At 37.4% G+C, this 26208-nt stretch overlaps 3 protein-coding genes across 3 annotated transcripts in view; 1 reads left to right on the top strand and 2 right to left on the bottom strand.

The window, feature by feature from the left end:
• Positions 1–14540, bottom strand: part of LOC141433861 (diacylglycerol kinase eta-like) — a 145281-nt gene extending 130741 nt beyond the window's left edge. The window contains exon 1 of the mRNA XM_074099534.1: positions 14276–14540. Coding sequence (XP_073955635.1) covers positions 14276–14413 — 138 coding nt within the window. The 5' untranslated portion in view covers positions 14414–14540. The remainder of the gene's footprint in view (positions 1–14275) is intronic.
• A 403-nt stretch (positions 14541–14943) lies between these two features.
• Positions 14944–16991, top strand: LOC141431340 (tubulin beta-4B chain-like). Its single transcript, XM_074092494.1, has 2 exons — positions 14944–15182; positions 15648–16991. The coding sequence occupies exons 1-2, from the start codon at positions 15126–15128 to the stop codon at positions 16929–16931; spliced, it is 1341 nt and encodes a 446-aa protein (XP_073948595.1). The 5' UTR covers positions 14944–15125; the 3' UTR covers positions 16932–16991.
• Positions 16992–22617: 5626 nt separating this feature from the next.
• Positions 22618–24750, bottom strand: LOC141431588 (tubulin beta-4B chain). The gene is made up of 2 exons (XM_074092767.1): positions 24553–24750; positions 22618–23984 (listed from the first exon to the last, which is right to left on the bottom strand). Exons 1-2 carry the CDS (start codon positions 24607–24609, stop codon positions 22710–22712), a joined length of 1332 nt encoding a protein of 443 aa, XP_073948868.1. The 5' UTR covers positions 24610–24750; the 3' UTR covers positions 22618–22709.
• Between the last annotated feature and the right edge of the window lie 1458 nt (positions 24751–26208).

Consider the following 26208-nt stretch of genomic DNA (forward strand, 5'->3'; position numbering starts at 1 on the left):
CACACATCTTAGGCAATATGCAATGCTTTTGTTAGTAGGGCCCGCTCCTCCCATATTATGATTAATAAATGCCCTTATTGATATCTTTATCCTTTATTATTAGAGGAACCAATTAATCAAAACATCGCAGAGACTTCACACGTGTGAACCTATTGTCGGTAGAAACATAGTTGCTAGAGAAATAGACAATTTAAAGAATCGAGTAACAGAATCCGACAAACCTATTACTCAATTATATGATGAGGATGAGGCCTATAATTCGTTTCAAGATAAAGGTCTAAATTTTGTGGCATCTCTGCCCCCACTTTCAAGTGTGCAGCACTGCCTGTACGATACAAGGAACAAAGCACTGGGCGTGTTATAAACAGTTTATCAGCGTTTTGAAGAAGTTCAAATACCAGCTAATTTTTCGGATTTTATTTTGGCTGACTACTATTATGAAGGGACTCGTATTATACTTTTTTGTTCGCCAGATTGTAGACAGCTAATTGGTAAAATCCGTGAATTTTTTGGGGATTCGACATTTAAAAGTTTCCCTCTACCATTTGCTGAACTATACAGCATACATGGTGACGTCGGTAGCACGGTAGATACCACAAATGTGATCCCCTTAATTTTTGCTTTAATGCCAAATAAGCTACAGAAAACATACGAGACTTTATTCAACTTAATAAAATCGACGCTACCAAATTGGTCTCCTAAAACATTTCATTGTGACTTTGAATTGGGATGTCCCAATTTTTGACAACATATAATAAATCGAAAACCATTCGGAGAAATAGGCTTTGTGAAGCGTTTTCAGAAATCAAATTCCAAAAATGTGATAAACTGAATTAAATAAACAAAATTTAAGTAATGACCCTCATTTGACCCCTGCAGTGTCTCGTCACAAAGGCAGTTATAAAGCAGGTCTACACTCTTAAGCAAATTGACAGTTTGAAATGTTGCTGTCCTGCTTATAATAGCAAAGAGTGACAAAGATAGAACTTTAATCACATGATGTGCACTCGGCTTTGAACAGTTGTCATTTATCGTAAAGTCCGAAATGTATACGAGTATTTCCAAAGTATTTTTACTAATTAAATTATTAAATTACTACGTTACATGTAAATACAAAAGAATTTAAATATCAGATTTTAATAAAATATATCTATTTATTATCACACCATTAAACAATCATAGGAATTATCGAAGCTAAAAGAAGAGAAATAAATAAACCTATTTGTCATGGTTCATTTAGGACCTTAAGGCGTGCCTGAATTATTGTCAAATTGTAATGCCACGGATTATGTTATGTACGACCTGAATTTTTAAAGGCAATGGAAGGCGGCTGTCTCACTGTGACGTCGTTACCAAAACGTTACCCAGAAGAAGAGACTTACTACTTTGGTCAAAAACATATTCTATGCAAAAAACGACGTAGAGTGCATTATGGACGATGAATCCTTTTTCACCTTAGACGGCAATGAATGGCAGGGTAACTTTTATTTCCAAAACGCCAATGACCCAACTGAAGAATCAGTAAAATATGTGGAGCACACTAAGTTTCCAAAGAAGGTTTTGTTATGGCTTGCAATTAGCCCTCGCGGCATGTCGAAACCGGTGTTATTTGAATCTGGTTTAGCAGTCAATGCTGAACGATACATGCAGGGTTGTTTGCCGATTTAACGTGATTTTATGAAAACACATCACCGAGGATCTAATGTTGTGTTTTGGCCCGATCTAGCATCTAGCCATTATTCAAAAAAGAGCCTGGCTATAATGGAGGAGCTAGGAATCCCATATGTACCAAAGGATTCAAATCCGCATAACGTACCACAACTTCGCCCGATCGAAGATTTTTGGGCCAATCTAAAAAGGCGCGTTTATGTGAATAATTTCCGGCCAAAAACTGTACAGGGTCTAATTCGAAAAATTAAATTAGAATTAAACAAAATGCCAAAATCGACTTACACAACAGCCATGGATAAAGTGCCAGCAAATTGTCGGAAAGCAGCAACCATGGGGAGAAATTACTTTTTACATTAAAATTTATTAGTAGATTGTTTATAAAAATACATAACATTGTCGTTATATATATATAAAACTTTTTTTATTTTATAAGGTTACAAACATTGTGCAAATTTCATTCCGCATACATTATCTTGACGTCAGACATCTCTCAGTGCCTAAAAATGAAAGTCTTCAACCAGTGGGCCCTACCAGTTTTAACCTACGGAGCCGAAACGTGGACCTTGACTGCGGGGCTAATCTACAAGTTCAAGGTCGCACAGCGAGCTATGGGAAGAGCAATGATAGGGGTTTCTTTGAAGGACACAATCCGAAATCACATTATCAGACAAAGAACGAAAGTCACCGACATTGCTCAGAGAATTAGTACGTTGAAGTGGCGTTGGACAGGCCACGTCTGTCGCAGGACCGATGAACGGTCAGACGACTCCTCGAATGGAGACCACTGACGGGAAAACGTAGTGTCGGGCGTCCTAAGGCACGGTGGACGGACAACCTTAAGAGGGTCGCTGGCAGCGATGGCTGCGAGGGGCTGAAGACAGAGTGTTGTGGCGCGCCATGGAAGAGGCCTATGTCCAGCAGTGGACTGCTGTGGGCTGATGATGATGATGATGACTGTTTATGTGTCGATTGAGAAGAAGTGTTGGCGTCGATTCATTTTCACCCTTCTACTCTCCACTAAGCAGTAATTGCGATTTGATTATTTAGAATCATCAAGATGTATCGGAAGTGTTGCGTTCCGCGCTGTGATAGTAAACGGCAGGATGTGAAATCACACAGAATGCCTGTGACCATTGAAAAACAAACTATGTGGGTGAAGGCTATTACTTCATTAGGTATGAAAACCATCATGGGCCAGCTACAGAATATTTTCTATCCTTATCAATTAGATTATGCGTACACAATTGGTGCAATACATTAAACAAAACTTTGAGGCACTGATGTGTCACGTTTAGAAGGCCGTCAGTTGCCTCACTTGCAGGCGCAGGCTTATCAAAAATATATGAAATCTATGTTGTCTTATATACTCAGCGGCACAAAATTTAGCCTACTCTCCATACAAAATTACCTATTACTTTCACTACCGGCAAAGTCAATGGCGAAATCTACAGACAGGAATGTATTAAAAAGCGTATTCTGCCTCTTTATCGAAAGCATACAAGTCCTCCTATATTTTGGCCAGACTAGACTTCCTGTCATTACGCTCGGGAAACGTTGGATTTACTTGATGAGGAAAACATCAATTATGTTCCGAAAAATATAAACCCACCAAATTGCCCAGAACTTCGCCCCATTGAGAGATAATGGGCAAATATCAAGCGATACTTGCTAAAAAAAGGTGCAGTTGCCAAAGACGATGCTGATTTCAAAAAATATGGAACGCTGCATGTTTGCATGTACGCTGATGGCAGGTGTTCCAAATAAAGTCAAAGAGTTTGCTAAATCTTAGCGTTTATGTTACAATTTTAATTTTATATTGTTTATTAAAATATGTTTGTTATAATATGATTATGTTTTTTTTAAATGCCCTGATATAAGTATGACTTATTTACATTTACCTGCGGCTACTTTTTTACGTGAACAAGCCTTATTCTGATGATAGCAAAGAGTAACAAGCAATCAACGAGTCAGTGTCGTCTATGGTTGCCGGCGCGAATAGTGAGTGTATACTTTCAAGCTTCGACAGGTCACAATAAGAAAACCTCGAATCAGCGGTGCTTGCAAGTCTCAACGACAGTGTGCAGTGGTAATGAGCTACAGCAGGAAGAACAGCGTCGTTATTAGTAAATGTTTTCGAAGAACAAATTTGCATGGAGCTTGAACTAGTGTCCCAGCTACAGTCTCTGTCTGTCGATAGTAGCACGGAGATTCCCGAACGATCCACTACATATCAACACCAAACATCTAGTGTGCCGACTCCACAAACCAGTCCAGGACCCAGCCATATACAAGATCAGGAGCTTCAAGTCCAGAATGGCTCCGCACCTTCAACTGAATCAAATTTAGGTAACGATGAGTGGACGCGTACAACAGCACCGATCCCTGATTTCGGATTTCCCGAGTCATCAACGGGACTAAAAGTAAACTTGGGAGAAAACGCCAGCGTATTAAATGTCTTCAAGGCCGCCTTCTCCAATAATTTGCTCGAAATTTTGATCTCAAAAACCAACGAATATGGCAATAATATGTGTCCAACCGTACAAATTCTAGTTACTGTGATAACATAGTTATATAGGCTATGGTAAAAAAACATTCTAAATGACAGTAGGTACGGGACTTCCCGTAACACGGCTCTAACCGTTCCGCACCTGGGTAGAGGAAAAGCAACAATGTAAACCATCAGTATAACATTGTATGGAAAAAGATACTGTCATTCCAGTACATTCCATATCTTGGGTACCGCCGGCGAACGTGATCATTCACAGCTTATGGCAAAATCAGAAATAATTAAACTTCGCCAAGGAAATGCCAAATCCGAAAACCATGGGAAAAATGCAGTGCATTTAGGTGTGACAGTGCATTGTATCTACAGAAATATACCCAAAACTTCTTTTCATCGGTGAGTAGTACACTAAGCTGTTTACGTTTGTATTGGCAAATAGGTATTCTTTCTTTACAGAAATACAGAAATAGTAAACCAGTTAGAGTTTAGTTAAGTTAACAAACATTTTGTTTTCTTGATGGATTTGAAGATACGTGATGAATAAGATCTTGATGGATAAGAACAGAAATATCATGATTTATTTCATTAATTTTGGTTCGACATTGGTTGTTTGACATTTCATAACCGGCCGTCTCGTGGGCCGGACTCAGGATCACATGCGGTGCATTATTTTATTACACAACTAACGTGTCTCTCTAAATAAACATGACTTGATTTTATTTTGGTAAAGTGGAAAAATTACCAAGTTTAGTAAAAATCACACAACAGTAGAGTTAGCTGCCTAAATAATAATTAATTCTATTCGTTTTCTTGCAGATTTACCAAGGACGAAAAACTAAGAAAGATTTGGTAAACCATGAAATTTCGTAATTGGAAACCAAAGTCCTCGAGTGTATTATGCTCTAAACACTTTGGGGAAAAATATTTTATCCCGTTACGTCAGAACCTGTCTACTAGTAAATTCAGTACCAACAATATTTGATTTTTCACCAGAATTTGGAAAGGTAAGTCAGTCTTAAACTGTGACACATATGACTGCTATCTACAGTCTGTTCAATAAAGAAATGGACAAAAGGTTTTTTTTTTAGTATACTGTCTAAACTAAATTCTAATTAAAATATCGAAGACGTCAATATTAGTTTCAGTTATACATTAACTAACTGTTGCCCGCGACTCCGTTCACGCAGAATTCGTTTATTGCTATCCCGCGGGAACTATGCAATTTTCCGGGATAAAAACTATTCTATGTCCTTCCCCGGGACCGAATTTCACCTAAATCGGTTCAGTGGTTAAGACGTGAAGGAAGAGGTAGGTAACAAACAAACATACTGACTTACAAACTTTCGCAATTATAATCAATATTAGTGAGATTAACTTGTCATATATCATAATTTAAATACAATACAACTAACTATTTATACTTCAACTTAATTATCTTAAGCAAAAAATCTATGTACTGAACCGCTGTAACTCGCCTACTATTACATAAACCCCCAGTGGGTTTTCCAATAGTGGCATAATAAGTTCATTGTATTTATATTGTTTCGATTATATTAATAAAAAAAAAAAAAAAAACTTTCCATTTTGTTAAAAACAGAAAAGTCTTCCTATAAAATACCTAAAGAGGCAGAGGTAACGAACATTTTGCAAGAAGCAGAGCGTTTATTTATTGTTAATATTCTGTACATGATTTTTAGTTTTCAATTGCCAGTTTGGATCAAAATGTGATAACCTGTAATCTGTAATCATATGTGATTAGTTAACTTTTCGAAACGGAAAAAAGCTTAAGCTTCATAATAGTACGAGTAGAATATTTTCAAACGGAATGAGATTGGATGAGTCCTCGAAACGTGACAGTTATTAAATTATGTATAAAATAAATCGAATTAATATTATGTAGCAAATTACGTATTAATATTGCGTTATTTTGTAAGTACATCTTATTAACCTACTTACAAAGTTAACAAAATGATGACTTCATCTTATTTCTTCTTTTATTCGTCATCATCATCATCATTATTACGACTTCACAAAAAAAGTTTAGAACCCCTTCTTCTGTGACCTTCTAGAGTCCAATGTTATCCTGAATGGACTATAGGGCAGTGCAAATCCTAGAAGTGCAATTTAAACAAACTAAAGGCGGGGGTTTATTTATTGTTTTTTGTCTACTTAAGTGTCTTTATTTATTTTGGTTTATTATTAAAATTTTGAACACTGATTTCAGATCACTGAGACTACAGAAAGAGAAAGTACCCCAACAATGACTGAAGTTCTGCCTAGTTCTAGTGCGTTTTTTATAATAAAATTCCAAAAAAATATTACCAATGAAACGGATACAAAATTCAGATCTATTGTCAAGAAGACATTAATATCTAAGGTGTATTATAAAGTTAATGATTATATCATGGACAAGGATATTTGGAAATAATTCCGATCCGCATTGGCGATCCCTTCCTTCAGATGGCGAACTTCTATGTTAAGAATAAAGTTGTGCTAAATACTTGTGATGTATAGATATCATTTAATAGGGTGCCGCTCGAAGGATATAACAAAAAATATATAATGCGAAAATTGATATAATTTTAATTTGATATAATGCAATTTATCTTAAAAACCAAACATATTTCTATTGTTTATTTATTTATTTTATTTATTGGTAAAAACTATGTTCACGTGGCATGACAGTTTACACTAATGCACCACGAAAACGAAATCTATTATTTAAACTTACACTGAACATACTAACTAAACTTAGGTTTAAACTTATTATAATAATAACAGGTTCAAATTGGGACAGTCGATTGTTATTACTTCGATTTGATGTACTTTGGTTTAGGTTAGGTTTATTTTATAAAAAGTTCAGTGAAGCTCCTATCCTTGGAAATTATATCAAATGTTGTTATACCGATGATTACACACCCCATTTAATAATATTGTAAATCTGTACAAAAAAATATACCTCGTTGAATTTCTTGCCGGGTTCTTCTCCTCAGACGTTTTTCCGAACCGGTGGTAGATTTTTTTTTACATTCATAAGTGCTTGTTACGAGTATAGCCTAAATGGAATAAAGATATACTCAGCGGCACAAAATTTGGTCCACTCTACATACAAATTGACCTATTACTGCATACATTTGAGGGCCAGATTTTTTGCCGCTCTGACTTTGATTTTTTGACATTAGTTTGTTTTCTTTTTAATACATGGTTATTTTAATATTCATCCATCCATCCATAGCAGCCCTCAGTTCGTTCGTCTTCGGACATAGGCCTCTTCTCCATTCCTCCACGCCTGACGATCCATTGCCTTCTGCATCCATCCTCCACCTGCTTGTCGGCAGTTATCGCGCTTGGTGATTGGTGGTATTGACTCGTATTATTTATTGACTCGTAGTATTTTAGGAATTACATGATCGATTTGAGCTAATATATTAAACAATCTATAAATGAAATAAGTATTATAAACCTACTGCATATTCAATCACGAAAAGAGCTATTCTTTAACCACTAAGTAGAATTATTCGTAATATTTTAGATTATTTGTTTCAACTTTAAGAGCCTGTTTCACCACTTTTCGACTAACTTTAAGTGACGGATATCAGTGATGCCGTCTCTGTCTGTTTTGTCCGAATAAATAAAGACGGCATTACTTTTATCTGACACTTAAAGTTAGCCGACAAGTGGTAAAACAGGCCCTAAATCGTTGCTCCTTTAATACTAAGTACCTATAGATGTGGTAGATAGCAGTTTTAAAATATAATTTGACGCACAGGAATAACTTTCACTTTTAAGGTCCGCCCGAGTTGCAACCACCATCTTGCTCGCTAATCCTGCCGTGAAGCAGCAGTTCTTGCACTGTTGTGTTTCGGCGTGGAGAGTAAGACAGCCGGTGAAATTACTGGCACTTGAGGTATCCCATCTTAGGCCTCTAGGTTGGCAACGCATCTACAATACCCCTGGTGTTGCAGATGTTTATGGGCGGTGGTGATCTCTTACCATCAGGAGACCCACTTGCTCGTTTTCCATCTACTAGTCAAATAAAATAAAAAAACTATTATGGTACATGACATGAGTTTACAATTTTACGATAGACCTTTAAAAATACTGTGAAACCTTAATCCTGACCTGGTTTTTCTGCATTGCTTATGTGTTAGTTTTGGTTACGCAGGTTTGACTGAAATCTTAGGTCCGCTTGTTTATATGACGTCCGTGGCATTAACAAAGGTTCCATCCTGGAACGTGATTCAGTTTCCTCGACTGTACACATAAGTGTAATAATAGCTTTGATATCATATTATTAACAAACGACAGAAACTCAAATGAAACGAGTACAAGACTTGTAAATTCGAGTACAAATCGAGTACGAATGTCGATAACATAACTATGGAATGCTCCTGTGATTTTTAAGAATAAATTCGCAACGAGCAAGACTGAGTTTAATTGAGACTTCCAACGAGCAGTCCTATAAATTTGTAGTAAATAAATGACGTACTTAGTTTCTTGCAAATATTCCACTAAACATCGTGTTGCGTAGGCTTTGCTATTCGTGGGTAAGAATGAATGAAATGTCCGTAGTATAAAATTGTGACTGGCTTTAAAAATTAAATTCGAGTTTTATCGTCGAAAAGTCCTTGTGTACAGAGTTGGCCAGATTATAAGTGTCCTAGTTTTGTATCGGCATTTTACTTCAATTTTTTTTTTACATTAAGTATTATGTTTGTGTTTTTTCATTGAGTATTATATCAATGTAAGGTTTATATCGCGGACCAACAAGCGATTCAAAGAAACGGGATCTTCACGAATCAGGCCAAAACCTGGTCGAAAACCATCCGTACGCGTCAATAAATTATAAAAATCGTTCGTGAGCGTATTACGCGAAAACGGCGAAATCCAGCTCTTAGTGCATGTAAACTCGCTAAAGATTTGAAAATATCCCGACGATCAATAACTCGTATACTACGACATTATCTTGGACTGAAGGCCTACAAGGAAACAAAAAAATCACGGATTAACAGTTGCCCACAAAAAGCTCGAGTGAAAAAATGCAGGGACTTGCTAAGTAGCTTGGCATGAGGGCGATGAAATTATTTTTTCGAACGAAAAGATGTCCGAATTGTAAGACAGCCACAATCAACAAAATGATCGTGTTTATGATGTTTCATTGAAGGACATTCCAGTGGACAAATTAGCGGTACAATGGTTTTTAAGAGCGTCAGCTGCCATTGTATGGGGTGCGATATCGCCCAGAGACAACCTATCACTGCTGTTGATCGGAGAGTCAAAACCAATCAAGACAGACATACTCAGAACGTGCTGCAGGGTCATAACTCTCATAAGCTGGAACGACGACTATTATTGCTTTCAACAGGATAGTGCTCCATCTCACAAAGCTAAACGTACTCAAGACTGGTGTCGAACAAATTTGACGGATTTTACACCTTAGCAAGAACGGCCTGCAATTCACCAGACTTCAATCCTAGACTTTTCGATATGGGGGTATATGCTTAACAAGATTCAGATAAATTCATTCAAGCATCGGTTGGTCAAGATGTGGGATGATATACCCGACGAGATAGTGCGTGCCGCGTGCAATTCATTCTATAGAAGAATGCGTAAAGCTATGCAAGCTAAAGGAGAGCGATTTGCACTACTGGATTCATTTTCTAAATAAAAATAAATGTTCAATTTTGATATTTGAAGTTTTCTTTTAACTTTATGGCTATTTTAAACTAGGACACTATCTGCTCAACCCTGTATGTAAATAATTACAAGCAATATACCACATTTTGCTTGGGCGTGAATATTGATTTGTAGCTTCACGGGAAACGGCAACTCATTTGAAAAAATACAGAGATGGCTTGGACATCAGCGTAAAAAGGAAATCGCGTGGCAGCACTTACACATATTCTGCGAAACATAAAAAATATTATTTTAAAAATGTTCTTACATACTGTAATACCTAGTGCCATCCACGAAGACGCGTGATTTTGACAAAATCAGACATTAATGAAATTGTAATAAAGAACCAAGGCACGCGTCATCGTGAATGACTACCTATAGCTGGCTTTACTCATCTGACTAGCCCTTGCCCTTGACTATGTCCAGCTCAATATTATTGTGGGTATTGCTACGAATAATATCAGGAAGCGTAACTCAGAACAAATTCCACACAAAAAGTGGCCATACCTAAAACCAAAACGACTTATAAATGATTCAAATACGAATCAATTTGGAGGTTACAAATAGACGTGCTTGTTGATTGGTTAAAATTCAGAAAGAATGCAGGGATTGGTTGGCTCGCGTGATGCAATGTCAGATGAAAACCTGACGTTCAGACAGATCACTTCTTACATCTAACGTTTCAACGACGTGTCCTATATTGATAACGACAGCTTGTTTTTTTAAGCGATTTAAAGGAGGAGGAGGTTATCTATTCGGTTGCATTTTTTTTGGTTGTTAGGTGCCTCAGAACTCCGCCATTTACTTATAAATCGATTTGAAAAAAAAATCGTTTGTATAGGAATACTCCAATTAGTTCACATAGGCACGAAATCAGGATCGGATGATTGGATCCTAAGGAAATCGAGGGAACTCTTCAAATATTATAGGGACACCTATGGTATTTTCGATATATTTAGTAGTAACTCGTACATTTGCTCTTGAACATCATCATTTGGTGAAGTGGAACTAATGATAACGGCAAGTGAAGACCATAGTTGACCACCGGAGGTAGGTACTACTCAATACAAGTATTTCACTTGTTTAATTGCAATTATTTTAACACAGTTGCTAAGCAATTTATGCTCCTCGTAATACATATGGTGAAATGGAACGGGTGGTGAAGCACCAGGACTCTTCAATAATGAACGTCTCTGCATCGAGAAAAGCAATCTTTTGTAAAAGGCGATGAGCAGTTGACATTAACTATCGTATCTTATATTATTCACAGTAAAAATCATGGAAAAAAAATTATAACAAAAATCAAAGAAAAACTTTCAATAATGGTGGTTTATTTGAGTTTAGCTGTCAAAAAAATAAAGACTGTACCTATTGTTTGGGCGATACAAGGAGAGAAGAAAGTATGAAGAGGGGTGAGCCAACTGTCATTTGCATTATGTGAGCCATAGACCAAAGACTTGATTTTGCATAATACTGACCATCTCCAACTAATAATATATTTGAAAATTTTTGAATATAAATCTAATTTTACGACTGCTTACTAGTGGAAAGTGATCCCTGGACATTTTAATTTTGCATTGTTCCCGCACCATTTCATAACAGACGTCGGCATGATAATTTAGAGCTGTTCACAATCAAAAATTCGAAAATTTGACGTGAGCTCACTAAACTTGCAAAATAAATGTCAGTCAAAATAAAATGACGCGCATGCGCACCTTAGCGCAGAACATACTTAGGACACCCTTTCCGTCTTTATAACGCAGAACGCTTCCTGATTATTTGTTCGTAGGAGTATTGTCAACGATGCTCTATTTGGGCCCTAGATTACTTGTACTATTTATTATTTATTCTGTGCCTAGGAGCATTAAGCATTCGCATTGCAAAGACCGCAAAACAAATCTCTGGAATCCTTTGTAGGTATGTATACACACATAGAGTACGCTACACTCGTACAATGCAGTTACCGTCGGAGAGTGATTCTAACTCTTATATTAGACTAGTAGTATGGACATTCTAATTTTATTCATTAACCCCGTGGGTACCTATAATTTAGTGCGCAGTCAGAGAGAGAGAGAGAGAGAGAGAGAGAGAGAGAGAGAGAGAGAGACGGAGAGACATTTATTTACACATATTCGATACACAGAAAAAACAAGTTAGGAAGAAATAATAATTAAAAAAAACATCGAATAGTATAAATTGAGGCCCACTCAGCATAATGTTGCTGAGTGGGACTGGGACCCATAGTCAGGCAACCTGTATTGTACCTATTACACTATTTAAGGCTTATATTTTTTCGCAATACGCAGGACCATGCGACAGAAATTTTAACAATATCAACATCTTACAATGTAAATATCGTTTAGGTATCTCAGTTTTAGAACTTAATTGGCAATTGGCAACAGCCAGGACATAGGTACCTATTGCCCTTAGAACCGACGGCCGATGGATGAGGCAATAAGGAACAGAAGTGGCGACCGCGAACCAACAGACGCGGCGTAGGAAGGCCCCTAAGGAGATGGACCGACGATCTAACTAAGTAGACCGATTGTTGTCGAACTCTTTGGAAGTTCTTTGAATAGCATGGACGTCTTTCATGTTATGATAAATTGATAGTTAACTTTGAGATATTATACGATCACTCCAATAAACCTAACCAACAAAGAGTTGGAAAACCCCCGACTTTGTCACTTCATAGTTTAATATCTCAAAAACGGCTAAATCGATTTTGATGAAATATGTTTAAGAACCATCGCTAGAAAACCTGATCTCAAATAACCGCATTCAAATCGGTCCATCCGTTTAGAGCTACGGTGCCACAGACAGACAGACACACAGAAACACATAGCGGCACCCATAGCTTAGCATAGCATAGCACCCCTCTTTTTGCGTACTCGAGGTGTTGGATCGGAATGCGTAATCACCTAATCACTTAGTTTGGTGCTACTGCAACATTGAAGAAAAAGTCAAGCCATGCCAGTGATGCTTTATACTGATCGATTCAATATTCGCAATTCCAAAGTCCACCCGTACCACTCCGTCCGTAGGTACCTTAATGAGGGCTATCGTTTTTTGTCTCACTAGATGGCGCAATGTTGCGTGAGGTTTTTAAGTATGGATTTCAAAGTCTGTTATTACGGGCGTGAAAACAAAGTTTAGATTAAAATCATATTTAATACACTTTAAACCGTACCATAAAAATATCGAGGATACCACAGTGTTGCATAGTCCCCGTTTTGTTCGAAAAAAAAGGGAGGACAAAGGTTTCCGAAAGACAAAACTGTCTCAAAACACAGACATTCATTGCCCCGGAACGCATATTTGCCATAACTAATTTCAGATATTGCAAAATAATCACAAAATTATTCTAATTCCAAATAAACCCGCGTAGCTCACCCGAAAACTATGAGATTTGACATTTCGGAGACCTCACGCTACACTAGCGCCTCTATTGGCGAATTCATACGCGATAGCCCTCATTAAACATTACGATACGCATCTATCAATCTATCCCTTTCGCACACGATTACGAAGAGAATGTGCATTTATTGATGTAGGAAATAATATAACAATACAATTAGAAATCAATACAAACTGCTAATAAAGCTTAATACAACGTGCTTTCAATGTGTGACAGAAGTTAGTTGGTTGGTTGGTTTTTTAGAAAAATATGGCTCTGTCCATTGGAGGACAATTTTGCCAGTGTCTAGTAGGTTTTGCCGTTGTACGGTAAAAAAATTCTAGATACGAAATATGAGAGGTAATGGTGGATGAACGATGACAGCGCGAATCCCAGAAGTTAGTTAAATTTAAAATGTACATGCAGGATCAAGACTGACATTGGAAAACAGAACTTGATTCCATCAACTTCATTATCATCAATAAGCCGAGTTTAGACTTGCAAGAAAAATCGTGCGTTGCATTATACATTGCGAGGCCGTAAAGCCAACGAGTTTGTAGTGGTCATCGAGCGCCGCGATGTAAGTCAACTTGCACGATTTTTCTTTCCAGTCTAAACTCGACTATAGATTCATTCATTCAAGTAAATAATGTTTTTTTATATTTTAAGGGGCTGTTTCACCATCCATTGATTGGCGTTAACCGACGGTTAAATGTGATGCCGTCTCCGTCTATTTGAACAAAACAAATAGAGACGGCATCACACCTAACCGCCAGTTAACACAAATCAATGGATGGTGAAACAGCCCCTAAATATTAAAAATAATTTGATACCGCTACATACAAAAAACTGGAATACTTGGAAATTAGGTCCAAGCCCCAGTGTCATGTATGTCTCATGTCCCCTGCTCCTCCCCCCTCGCCACCTTCGCGACCCCGACCATCACAAACATTGACACTTGTCACGCCCAAGTTTGTTATATTCGTATTTGCGTTGTGTACAAGAATGACAAAAAGCTGTATATTTACCAGTCTACCAACACATTTACTGGTAGATATTCTGCGAAGCAAGGGTTTCCTTTCAGTTTCATTTTCACTATCAGTGCTGTCTTCACAGTAAACTGTTTTTTTCTCTTTTGCAGCAACATTTTTCTCTGCTAATGACATCACTACATGGACACTCCTTCAAATTACGCACAACAATCATCAAATACAACTACATCATACAGAAAAATAAATAAATTTACATTAAATACACGGATTGCTATCTCACTGACATTTTAAGCGAGCGCCATGACACTGGTATAGCCGCTGAAAACAAAACAACTCTGAAAGCAAGCTAGAGGACTCTAGCGGTGTTTTACGAAACTTAAGCGCAGTGTAGCGCGGCTGGCCGCCGGACGATAACCACCATGTTTTCAAACGATTGTGCAGATGGCGTTGGCGTAGTAACACAGCGTGTTCAATGAAATAACGTTTTTAAACAATATTTTTATTCTAAAGTATATTAAATGTAATAAAAAATTGATGTTTTTTTTTAATATCGTATTGATCAATGTTTTTCACTTTGAATACTGAGACCTTTTTAAAGTAAGTACCTGGTTTTAAAACTGCCAAGGGAAATCGACGGCAAAATAAGATACTACCTATTCTAGAATTGAATTTCAAATCTTGAACGTTCTTTGGCAAGCTTTTTTTTGGATCACTTTTATCTCAAATCTGACGCTATGCACATGGTGTAAAGAAGAGTTATATTTTTTTATTTTTTATTTTAGTTTTAGTTTTAAGTTTATTTACTCTACAACATTGAGTTTACTCCTTGATAACATTTAAAGCAAATTAACAAGTGACCGAGTCTAATTTTTGAGAAATTTACAAGATGAGGGAAATCATTAATATCCAGGTTGGCTCGTGTGGAAACCAGATCGGTGGGAAGGTAATTATGAATGATATTTTAAGACACATCGCTGACGGCAGATTTCTTTAGATATAACAAAATTTTGAATGTAAGGAAGAAAGTAATCACCGAAAAGTTTATTTGGTTACTCACATGTATACGACAAAATATCTGTATATATAAATGTATTTAGCTACAACAGAAGGCTTTATTTTATCGCAGCATTTTAAGTGGCTAAGGTGCAAATGGTGCAATTGATATACCTACCTACATTATATTCCCCATTCTTTCAAGTAGGTGATCTTGCCACGAATTTTTGCCTTACTGTACTTAGTGGCGTGTTACGTTATTGCTTTAAGCTTAGATCATTTCATCTAAATGAAGCGAGGTCAGAGGCAGGAATATCATGGATAACTCATTGTTTAATGTTACTGTCTATATCTTTGGACTGAAAAAATTTCGTTTTCCTGGCCTAGGAAATAAAATTTGGTTGTTTATTTTCAGTTTTGGGAAGTAATATCCGACGAGCACGGCATCGATCCTACTGGCGTGTATCACGGAGACTCCGATCTGCAATTAGAAAGAATCAATGTGTATTATAACGAGGGTTCTGGCGGAAAGTATGTGCCAAGGACTGTTTTATTGGACCTGAAACCGTCTACGATGGATTCCGTACGTTCTGGACCATTTGGATGCTTATTCCGACCCGATAACTTCGTTTACTCAATGGCTGGCGGCGCTAACAACTGGGCTAGAGGCCATTACACAGAAGGTGCAGAAATATTAGAATCCTGCTTAGACGTTATCAGAAGAGAATCTGAAGCCTGCGATTGTCTTCAAGGCTTCCAAATATCACACTCAATTGGCGGCGGCACTGGATCTGGTCTTGGAACGCTGATTATGAATAGGATCAGAGAAGAATATCCCGATAGGATAATACTAACTTTCTCTGTTTTCCCGAGTCCAAGAGTATCTGATTGCGTTGTGGAACCGTACAACTCAATATTAGCCGTAAATCAGTTAGTGGAAAATACAGATCATACTTTCTGCTTGGACAATGAAGCACTGTACGACATTTGTTTTAGAACACTGAAGCTAACCACGCCCACATACGGTGACCTGAATCATTTAATTTGTGCGACTATGTCCGGCATAACAACATGCTTAAGGTTTCCGGGTCAATTAAACGCTGATTTGAGAAAACTAGCAGTTAACATGATACCCTTCCCAAGACTACATTTCTTTACCCCAGGGTTCGCACCTCTAACCTCAAGGGGAGCTCAACAATACAGAGCTCTGACAGTTCCAGAATTAACATTGCAGATGTTTGATGCCAAAAACATGATGGTTGCGTGCGATCCGCGCCATGGAAGATACTTGACAGTTGCCACAATATTCAGAGGAAGGATGTCTATGAAGGAAGTAGATGAGCAAATCATGAATATTCAAAACAAAAACAGCACTTATTTCGTCGAGTGGATTCCAAACAATGTCAAAATCGCTGTTTGCGATATTCCTCCAAGAGGTTTAAAAATGGCATCCACGTTTATTGGAAACACAACAGCCATACAGAGTATTTTTAAAAGAATATCAGAACAGTTCGTGGCGATGTTTAGAAGAAAAGCATTCCTGCATTGGTACACCGGTGAAGGAATGGACGAGATGGAGTTTTCGGAAGCAGAAAGCAATGTTAACGATCTGGTGTCGGAGTATCAACAGTACCAAGATGCCACAGCTGAGGAGGAAGGGGAATTTGATGAAGAGGCAGAGGGCGAAGGGTTAGAATGACTTTTATTAGGCCTTTCACATGTGTATGTCCCTTTTAATAAAATAAACTATAATAAGAAACTGTTTTGTTTGCTGGTCGGCTTGCTGGCTTTATGCTGTGGGCGGATTTCCAATCGCCAGATTAACCTCTATTTCATCAAATAGAGAAAATCCAAGGCGATATCCTAAATCTGGCTACGAGATAAGGGCTTGTATGGTGATAATATTAGATACTACTTACTACAGATAACTATGTAGGTAGGAATCTAGGTAGGAATCTCCCTCGCTTCACTCGATGCCAGATGTCTGTATCAGTCTGTCTGTGGCACCGATGTGGCACTGTGTGTGACCAATTTGGATGAGATTTTTTATTTGAAAGCAGGTTTTCTAGCGATTGTTCTTAGACATGTTTTTTCAAAATCAGTTTAGCCCTTTTTGAGATATTGAACTTTGAAGTGACGAAGTCGGGGGTTTTCCAACCTTTTGTTGGTTAGGTTAGGGTATTATTCGAACTTCATTCGAATTCCATACACCATGTCGCCGCCAGAAAGTAGAAGACCTCTGTGCCTCAAACGCATATACGCGTTCATACTGGTGCACAGTAGCGTTCAACTCTACACCAACCACACCATATTATATGACCGTTATAGAAAGGTATGGAATGTAACGCGAAACGGACTACATGCGGTTGGTTACGAAACGTGCTAGTGAGTGGGCATAGACTTCAACATAGAATACCTATATTACTGCCTGACACGTTCCTATTACGGTCATAGATAGATACGATGTAGTGGGTAGTGTTCACTGTTACTGTTCTGTCGTGGCGGCAAAGACGATTTATTCGGGTTGAAATCGTTCAAACCTACTATTACATTTTTTGCCTTTCAAGCAGCGGGATCGTGTGGGTTTTTCAGAATATACTTAGCCATATAATACACTAACTGTTGCCCGCAACCCCGTCCGTGTAGAAGTAATAGTTAACGTCCCATTCTCAGACCTACCGAATACACCTACACAACATTTCATAAAAATCAGTCAAGCCGTTTCGGTGGAGTTTGGTCACAAGCATTGTGCCCGGGAATTTTATATATTAGATAGACTAGCTGTTGCCCGCGACTCCGTCCGCGTAGAAGTATAACCTAGCCAACAAAAAGTTGGAAAACCTCCGACTTTGTAACTTCAAAGTTCAATATCTCAAAAACGGCTAAACCGATTCTGATGAAACATTTAAGAAACATCGCTATAAAACCTTATTTAAATAAAATAAAAATACCGCATTCAAATTGGTCCACCCGTTAACGCATTCACTGCCACCTGACTTCCACTGTTGCCACCGACGCACGTGTGCGTTCAAAATGTATAAATAATTATGACAGCGGCACTGGGCGTAATTCCGAAAACGCATATGTGCGTTGGTGGCAGTGAATGAGTTTTTCTCAAAGTTGTCCCGTCACGAAATTAACAAGAAATCAGTTTTGTCAAGAAATTATTAACCCTAAGGACGAGATCATAAAACATAAACTGCGTAAAACTTTTCAATATATGAATGGACAGAAGGAAAATAGGCTATTTATAATAATGCACGCTTTAGGAAGTCATTTAATAAATTGCATTTTTTTAGTATACAGTCTCACTGTTTTATAACAAAAAATAGAATAATTTTCTACCAGTCTGAAGTCGGTGCCTCAGGAGCCAGCGGGAGTGATTGAAGCCCAATATACTCGTATAGTTGTAGGTGAGGTAGACGATTTTAAGCAATTTTTCGTAAAAGGTGACGAGCAGTTGACATTAAACTATTGTATCTTGGACCTTTTACACTAAAAAGGGTGAAAAAAAAATTATAACAAAAATAGAACCGATTACAAAAAACCATGAAAATAATTCTCTTCCACATTTATGGAATATTAAATAATATAAGTAGGTATAATAAATGTAAGATATGTATAGATGTAAGATACGTTAATGTTTTATAAATATGTAATAAAAGAATTATGTTTATAAATATAAATGTTGCTATTGCTACGCCCTTGTAGGGTCCATGTTTGTACTGGCTATAATTAAGAATATCTTATAAATGGTTGCAATAAATAAATAAATAAAATAAAAAAAATGACACACGCGACAGCGACCTAGGGTTGTCGACGTGTATAATATGATTGACGTTGACGTTTAAACTTATGTAATATTATGTTGTCATTAAAAATGAAACACATTTTTTTTACTTAATCAGTTATTATAATTGTGTATAACATTTATTTCTGTAACTCTAAATTCCACAATTTTTTTTCCTCAAATTTCATATGCCTCGTCACAACATGTTTCGATCATATTGAAGAACCTTTACTTATTAAAAAACTATGCTTACTTAACAGTTTCTCCATTGTGTTTAATCAGTTAATAATTATTGCTTATTTACACGCACAAAATCAACGCAACTGTTCTTAGCTCTTGACGGGACGTCAGTGAAGCAACAAAATGACTTCTATATTTGCACTGCCATTACCTACGCATTATACTGTCTATGCTAATATATAGTTAGTACTTATATCAATTCCTAATCATAAATATGAACTATAACCTCAGATAAGGATTTATTGCAACTGTGTTACATTTTCTCATTTACTCGTAGTAAATTAAGCCTTCATTTCATTATGCATATTGGGTTTACATGTTCTGATAATATTTTCTTTATTTCCGATTTGTTTAATACGCTATTTTATTTTTGATTTTATTTGATTCTTGGTTCAAACAATTTAAAATTGGGCACTACTGACAACCCTAGCACTGCACCAAAAATGCTAGAAAAAGTACGATCACTGCTAATAAGCATGCTGGATAGTAGCATGTCCTGTTCACACATGCTACTAGGTAGAATTTGCTCGATAGTAGCATGCTCTCTTGCTACTTACGAGCATGTGTAACAGTGGCCTTACTTCAGTTGCCCGAAGGGCAAAATACCCAGAAAGAGGAGCTCCGCCCTTGGGCCCTTGCGCCCTTGGGCCTTTGGGCGGAGCTCCGTCGAAAAGCAGTTGGACAAACTATAGTTGGACCACGGATACGTCACGGTTTTTTGTAGTCGGTTCTATTTTTTGTTATATATTTTTTTCTTTTCGATTACGTAGGCGACCGACGAAAATATGACAATTAGTCGATCGAACGACAATATGTTTAATTATAGTCCATTCAGGATAACATTGAACTCTAGAAGGTCACAGAAGAAGGGGTTCTAAACATTTTTTGTGGAGTTGTAATAATAATGATAATGATGATGATGAATAAAAGAAGTAATAAGACGAAGTCATAGTTTTGTTTATTTTGTAAGTAGATGATTAATACGTAATGAACTTACAATAAAACACAATATTAATATGTAATTTGCTGTGATTATGTATACATTAATTGGTAATAATCAAAGGTAATTTGCTACATAATATTAACTCGATTTATTATACAATTTAATAACTGTGTTTCGGCTCTCGTTCCCTGTTAAAAATATTCTACTTACTCGTAGTTTCTGCTATGAAGTTAAAGTTTTTTTCCACTCCAAATTTCATTATATTTGGTGCAATGCTTTAGTTATAAAAAGTTAACTATTAGATCCAAACTGGTGATTAAAAACTATAAAATAATTTATAGAATACTTCTTGAACTAAAAGAATTTCCTTGCTCACCCGCGACCTTACGATAGCTAAGCTTATGCAAAATATGCGTGTTCATGCAGTTCCTCCACCTCCACACTGTAAGAACACACAATCACACAAACCCATCTATCACCACCACCACACTACACTGACGCGTTTTGAACTCAAACAGAGCTCATCTTCAGAGTGACACAACCGTACACCATGCTACCAATTGTTAGACTAACGAACCACAAGCACCGTTTTAATTTGTCACTGTAGCATGCTGGTAGTTGTGTCACTCTGAAGATGAGCTCTGTTTGAGTTCGAAACGCGTCAGTGTAGTGTGGTGGTGGTGATAGATGGGTTTGTGTGATTTGTGTTTGTTCTTACAGTGTGGAGGTGGAGGAACTGCATGAACACGCATATTTTGCATAAGCTTAGCTATCGTAAGGTCGCGGGTGAGCAAGGAAATTCTTTTAGTTCATTGATATGGACCTCCGCAAGGTAACGCCTGATTCAATAAATTATTTGAATACTTCTTGAGTTAACGATATTATAAAAGTTCCGTTTCTTGCAGAATGTTCTTTACCACTGCCTCTTTAGGTATTTTATAGGAAGACGTTTCTGTTTTTAACAAAATAGGAAGTTTTATTATTCTTTTTAAATTATGATTTGAAAAATAGCAAAGTAAATCTCATTAAAATTAATTATAATTGCGAAATTTTGTAAGTCTGTATGTTTGTTTGTTACACCTCTTCACGTCTTAACTGCTGAACCGATTTAGGTGAAATTAGGTATACAGATAGTACAAGTCCAGGGGAAAGATATGTAGACTAGTTTTTATCCCGGAAAATTGCAGTTTTTTTTTCTATAGGTCTCGCGGGATAGTAATAAACGAATTCAACGTGAACGGAATCGCGGGCAACAGTTAGTTAATGAATAATTGATACTAATATTGACGTTTTTGATATTTTAATTAGAATTCAGTTTAGACTGTATACTAAAAAAATGAATTTATTAAATGACTTCCTAAAGCGTGCATTATAAAGAGCCTATTTTCCTTCTGTTCATTTCATTCCTATATTGAACAGACTGTATGTAGGTGAGAAAGTATGCGTTTTATTATCTTGCGGCGCTATCTTGAGGCGCTGGGTAAGAGCACATGTGCTTCAGGTGTTCCTCAGGGTGGCAGATTTTTAAATTAAAAAAAAATATTATTACTAACATAGCTTTTAAGTGAATAATGTACTAGCGCTTAAATATGGACTCTGTCTGCAATAAACTGTTTTTTTTTTCTTAACTTCATCTACTTTTCTTTAAATCCACTGTGTCCTGGCCACTTATGATATTGATAATATTCAAAATAAACTATCAAAAAGCCGAATCCAATTTACTTAAAACCTGACTACTGTACCTACATAAGATGTGGGAGGAATATATCCCTTCGCCTGGTAAAGGGTTAACTGTACATTTGCCGTTTTAAGAATCTGCCATTACTAGAATCTGCCATTCAGGGAAAAAGAACCACCTTACAGGGAGACAAACCCTCTATTTCCACTAGTTCAGTTGATGATGAATAACAAATAAACCACTAATGTTACCACACAGACATGATATGAAGTCCGTGTGTTTACCATCTCGTGGTACAGTCAGCGTCAGATAGTTATATAGTAGCAGTCAAAGTGGCCAAATATATTTAAAAATGTATCTGACGATGACTGTACCACGACAAAAGGTACATTGATATTGCACCCTGTAATGCATGCCGTTTGTGTATGTACAGTCACCGCCGTAGATTAACACATTATAAGAAACTAGATAATTTAATTCTTTCTATAGGTACTGATCGACCATTGGGCACAAAACAGACATTCAAGGAAACTAGACATTCACGGAATGGACGTTCGAAGCATAGACAGTTTACTGGGCACATCAGGAACTGGACCTAAGAGACCGAAAGGGTAGATATCGCAGTGTAGTATTGCTTGGTCTGATTCACAGATAAGTGGGTCAGTCTGTATCAGACATACAACTGCAATTCATGAGTCATGACGACCGATTTAACTATTCAAATAAACATCGGATTCCACAATTATAACATTTATTGTAAAACAGAACCAAAGTTACACCTAAATACTACACAGCTACACAAAACAGAACAGACATTACAAAAACATTACTCTTCTTCCACTTCTTCGTCAAACTCGCCCTCGTCATCGGCTGTGGCGTCTTGATATTGCTGGTATTCGGACACCAGGTCGTTCATGTTGCTTTCAGCCTCTGTGAACTCCATTTCGTCCATACCTTCGCCAGTATACCAATGAAGGAATGCTTTTCGTCTGAACATAGCAGTGAATTGTTCGGATATCCTTTTAAATAATTCTTGTATTGCGGTTGTGTTGCCTATGAACGTCGCAGACATTTTTAAACCACGGGGTGGGATGTCACATACAGCTGTCTTCACATTGTTTGGTATCCACTCGACAAAGTAACTACTATTCTTGCTTTGAATATTCAGCATTTGTTCATCTACTTCCTTCATGGACATTCGGCCGCGGAAAACTGCGGCGACGGTAAGGTAGCGGCCGTGGCGCGGATCACACGCCGCCATCATGTTCTTAGCGTCGAACATTTGCTGCGTCAGCTCGGGCACGGATAGCGCGCGGTACTGCTGGCTGCCGCGCGACGTCAGGGGCGCGAAGCCCGGCATGAAAAAGTGCAGGCGCGGGAACGGAACCATGTTAACGGCCAACTTGCGGAGATCAGCATTCAGCTGGCCCGGGAAGCGCAAACAGGTCGTCACGCCTGACATCGTCGCAGACACCAGATGGTTCAGGTCGCCATACGTTGGAGTAATTAACTTTAGCGTTCTGAAGCAAATGTCGTACAAAGCTTCATTGTCAATACAGTACGTTTCATCAGTGTTTTCAACTAACTGATGTACGGATAAAGTTGCATTGTATGGCTCCACCACGGTGTCCGACACTTTAGGGCTGGGAACTACTGAAAAAGTGTTCATTATACGGTCGGGGTATTCTTCCCTAATCTTGGAGATCAACAAAGTCCCCATGCCAGACCCTGTGCCACCACCCAAAGAATGAGTCAGCTGAAAACCTTGCAAACAGTCGCAGCCTTCTGCTTCTTTTCTTACTACATCAAGTACAGAGTCTACAAGTTCGGCGCCTTCTGTGTAGTGCCCTTTCGCCCAGTTATTTCCTGCTCCTGATTGGCCGAAAACAAAATTGTCAGGCCGAAAGATTTGTCCAAATGGCCCCGACCGCACTGAATCCATGGTGCCAGGCTCTAAATCGACGAGAACAGCTCTCGGGACGTACTTCCCTCCTGATGCTTCATTGTAATAAACATTGATACGTTCCAGCTGAAGATCAGAATCACCTTGGTATGCGCCCGTGGGATCGATGCCATGTTCATCTGATATTACTTCCCAAAACTGAAACAAATTGGTAACTAAATGAGAAAAATCTGCTTTAATGGCTATACCTACAGATCTAGTGAATAATATTTTTCCATCGTATTTAGTTCAATAAGTTCGTATTTATCTTAATTAGCTCCAGTAAGCTAGATGAAAAATCAAGTTAATACGAACTTATCAGACAATACGATGGTAAAACATTAGCCGATATTATGAAACAATGACGTTTGAGAATAATTTGGTTAGAATAAGGGTTTTATAATAGAATTCAAAGGAGCCAAAGGATGTTACAAAGAAAATACTCTTATACGGGTTTAGCTTAAGGAATTTGGATTTAATATTTTCCCAGTCCATTGCGCACATGCATTTCAAGTCTTGCAGTGTGATATGACAATTTGGGAACATTACCTACAGAACTTCAGACAGTTCCTTTTTACATTTAATGAAAATGTTCAATATATCTTTCAAAGAGGTTTAGAACGTGTCCTTGGTGTTTGGAGTAAAGAAGCGCTACGCAGAGATAGCTGCACATAATGTAATGTAAAAATTCAAATATAATCTAGATTAGGTACTATTTATTAGGTACCTTAGCTCCAATTTGATTGCCGCACTGCCCAGCTTGAATATGAACAATTTCCCTCATTGTTATTCCACTTAAAATTTTGCGTCTAATATAAAACTAGAATAAAATTTTATTCGTCCAAAAAATCCAAAAATAATATGAATAAAAAAAATCCAAATAAATTACTACATGTGCATCGTACGCGGAATTTTAAAGTATAATGAGCCAATTTCATTCTTTTGTCATTCAGCAATAAAATACTATTCCATATTCAAAATATTGATTTCATTTGCAGGCAGTCATTAATAAATAACAAAAGAGTTTATGAACTGCCTAAACAGACCTCTACCTACTTAAAACACAAAGTACCTACTCAAACCTACAAGACTCAAATCTCTATCACCAAAAGAATTACCTGGAGTACAGTCAGCAGCAGAAGTGGATGAGCGGTCAAGGTGCTTAAAAATGATCTACACACGCCTTTACTGCCAATATAATAAGAGTGTTAAGATCATTTTGAGCACCACACACAACTGATCATCTACTTCTGCTGCTGAATGTACAATATAATGCAACGAACACACCGCTGCTTAAAATACCTACGCTTAGATGCACCATAAACGCAAGGACGTAAACTTTACAAGTAATTCAAATAGGTACCTACTGCCCAACCCTGCATACATATTTGTAACAGTCATTAGTTTGTGTAGTTAATACTGTTATTGTTATTTGTATTTTTATTAGTATATAGTAATAGCTTTAGTAATACTTAGTTGTTTATTAAGTAATCTGATTTCTCGGCGTTTCGGTTCGCTGTAATGCTGAGTAAACAAATTGGTTAATAAATAAATATACATTATTCGGTAGCAGCGTCAGACTACCAATATCATTTTACTTCGAACTTCATCTAACTTGTGGAGGAAGGCACAATAGAGAGATCTCTTTCCAGGCAGATAGTTATTATGCTTGCCTGAAGACTCAAGAAGTTAGTAATTGTGTTTATGTGCGATGTAGAATTTAGCAGTTTTTCTAATCGATGACTAGATGGCTTTAAAAGTCGCTACATCAGTCACCTTTGGTGGGCGCTTTCAATGGCTAGTCGCGCAAAGCCTCGTTGGCGAGCGTGGTTATTTCTCTGCTACTATTGGATAATCCTTGTTGGAGCGGGTTGGCAGTAGTGAGAGATGGGCTGGCACACTGTAAGCGGGTCCATATGGGCTCGCATACTTATTGGAAGTCCGAATGTAATGTTTGTCAGAACGATCGTTTGTCATAGGTTACTCTTTTTTTTACCCGATTGCCCGAAGGAGGGTTATGTTTTTCGAGCGTATGTGTGTATGTATGTAAGTATGTATGTATGTTTGTATGTATGTTTGCATTTCTTTGGTCCTCGTTGCAGCCTAAACGGCTGGACGGATTGTAACATATGAGGTATCATTGGATTCGTCATAACTGTCGGAGTGACATAGGGTATATAATATTTCAATATGGCGTCTGCGAAAAAAAATATGGCGAAGGAATAATAAAAATATTTTGTATTGTAACAATATGGGAATCAAATGAAAGATAATAATTAGCCCATTCTAAATAACACTTTTAATGTACTATTTTCACAGAAATATCAAAAAATAATAAAATAAAAAACATTAAAATTAAAAAAATCAAAAACCCCAACTTCCT

Source organism: Choristoneura fumiferana, chromosome Z (genome assembly GCF_025370935.1).
Source record: "Choristoneura fumiferana chromosome Z, NRCan_CFum_1, whole genome shotgun sequence".
NCBI classification, from domain to species: domain Eukaryota; kingdom Metazoa; phylum Arthropoda; class Insecta; order Lepidoptera; family Tortricidae; genus Choristoneura; species Choristoneura fumiferana.

What these genes read in the sequence shown, in the direction of transcription:
- LOC141431340 (XM_074092494.1), top strand. Translation starts at nt 15,126, where the DNA reads ATGAGGGAAATCATTAATATCCAGGTTGGCTCGTGTGGAAACCAGATC. An exon ending in GAAACCAGATCGGTGGGAAG is followed by an intron (nt 15,183 to 15,647) that starts GTAATTATGAAT and finishes GTTTATTTTCAG; the next exon opens with TTTTGGGAAGTAATATCCGA.
- LOC141431588 (XM_074092767.1), bottom strand. Translation starts at nt 24,609, where the DNA reads ATGAGGGAAATTGTTCATATTCAAGCTGGGCAGTGCGGCAATCAAATT. An exon ending in GCAATCAAATTGGAGCTAAG is followed by an intron (nt 23,985 to 24,552) that starts GTACCTAATAAA and finishes AATTTGTTTCAG; the next exon opens with TTTTGGGAAGTAATATCAGA.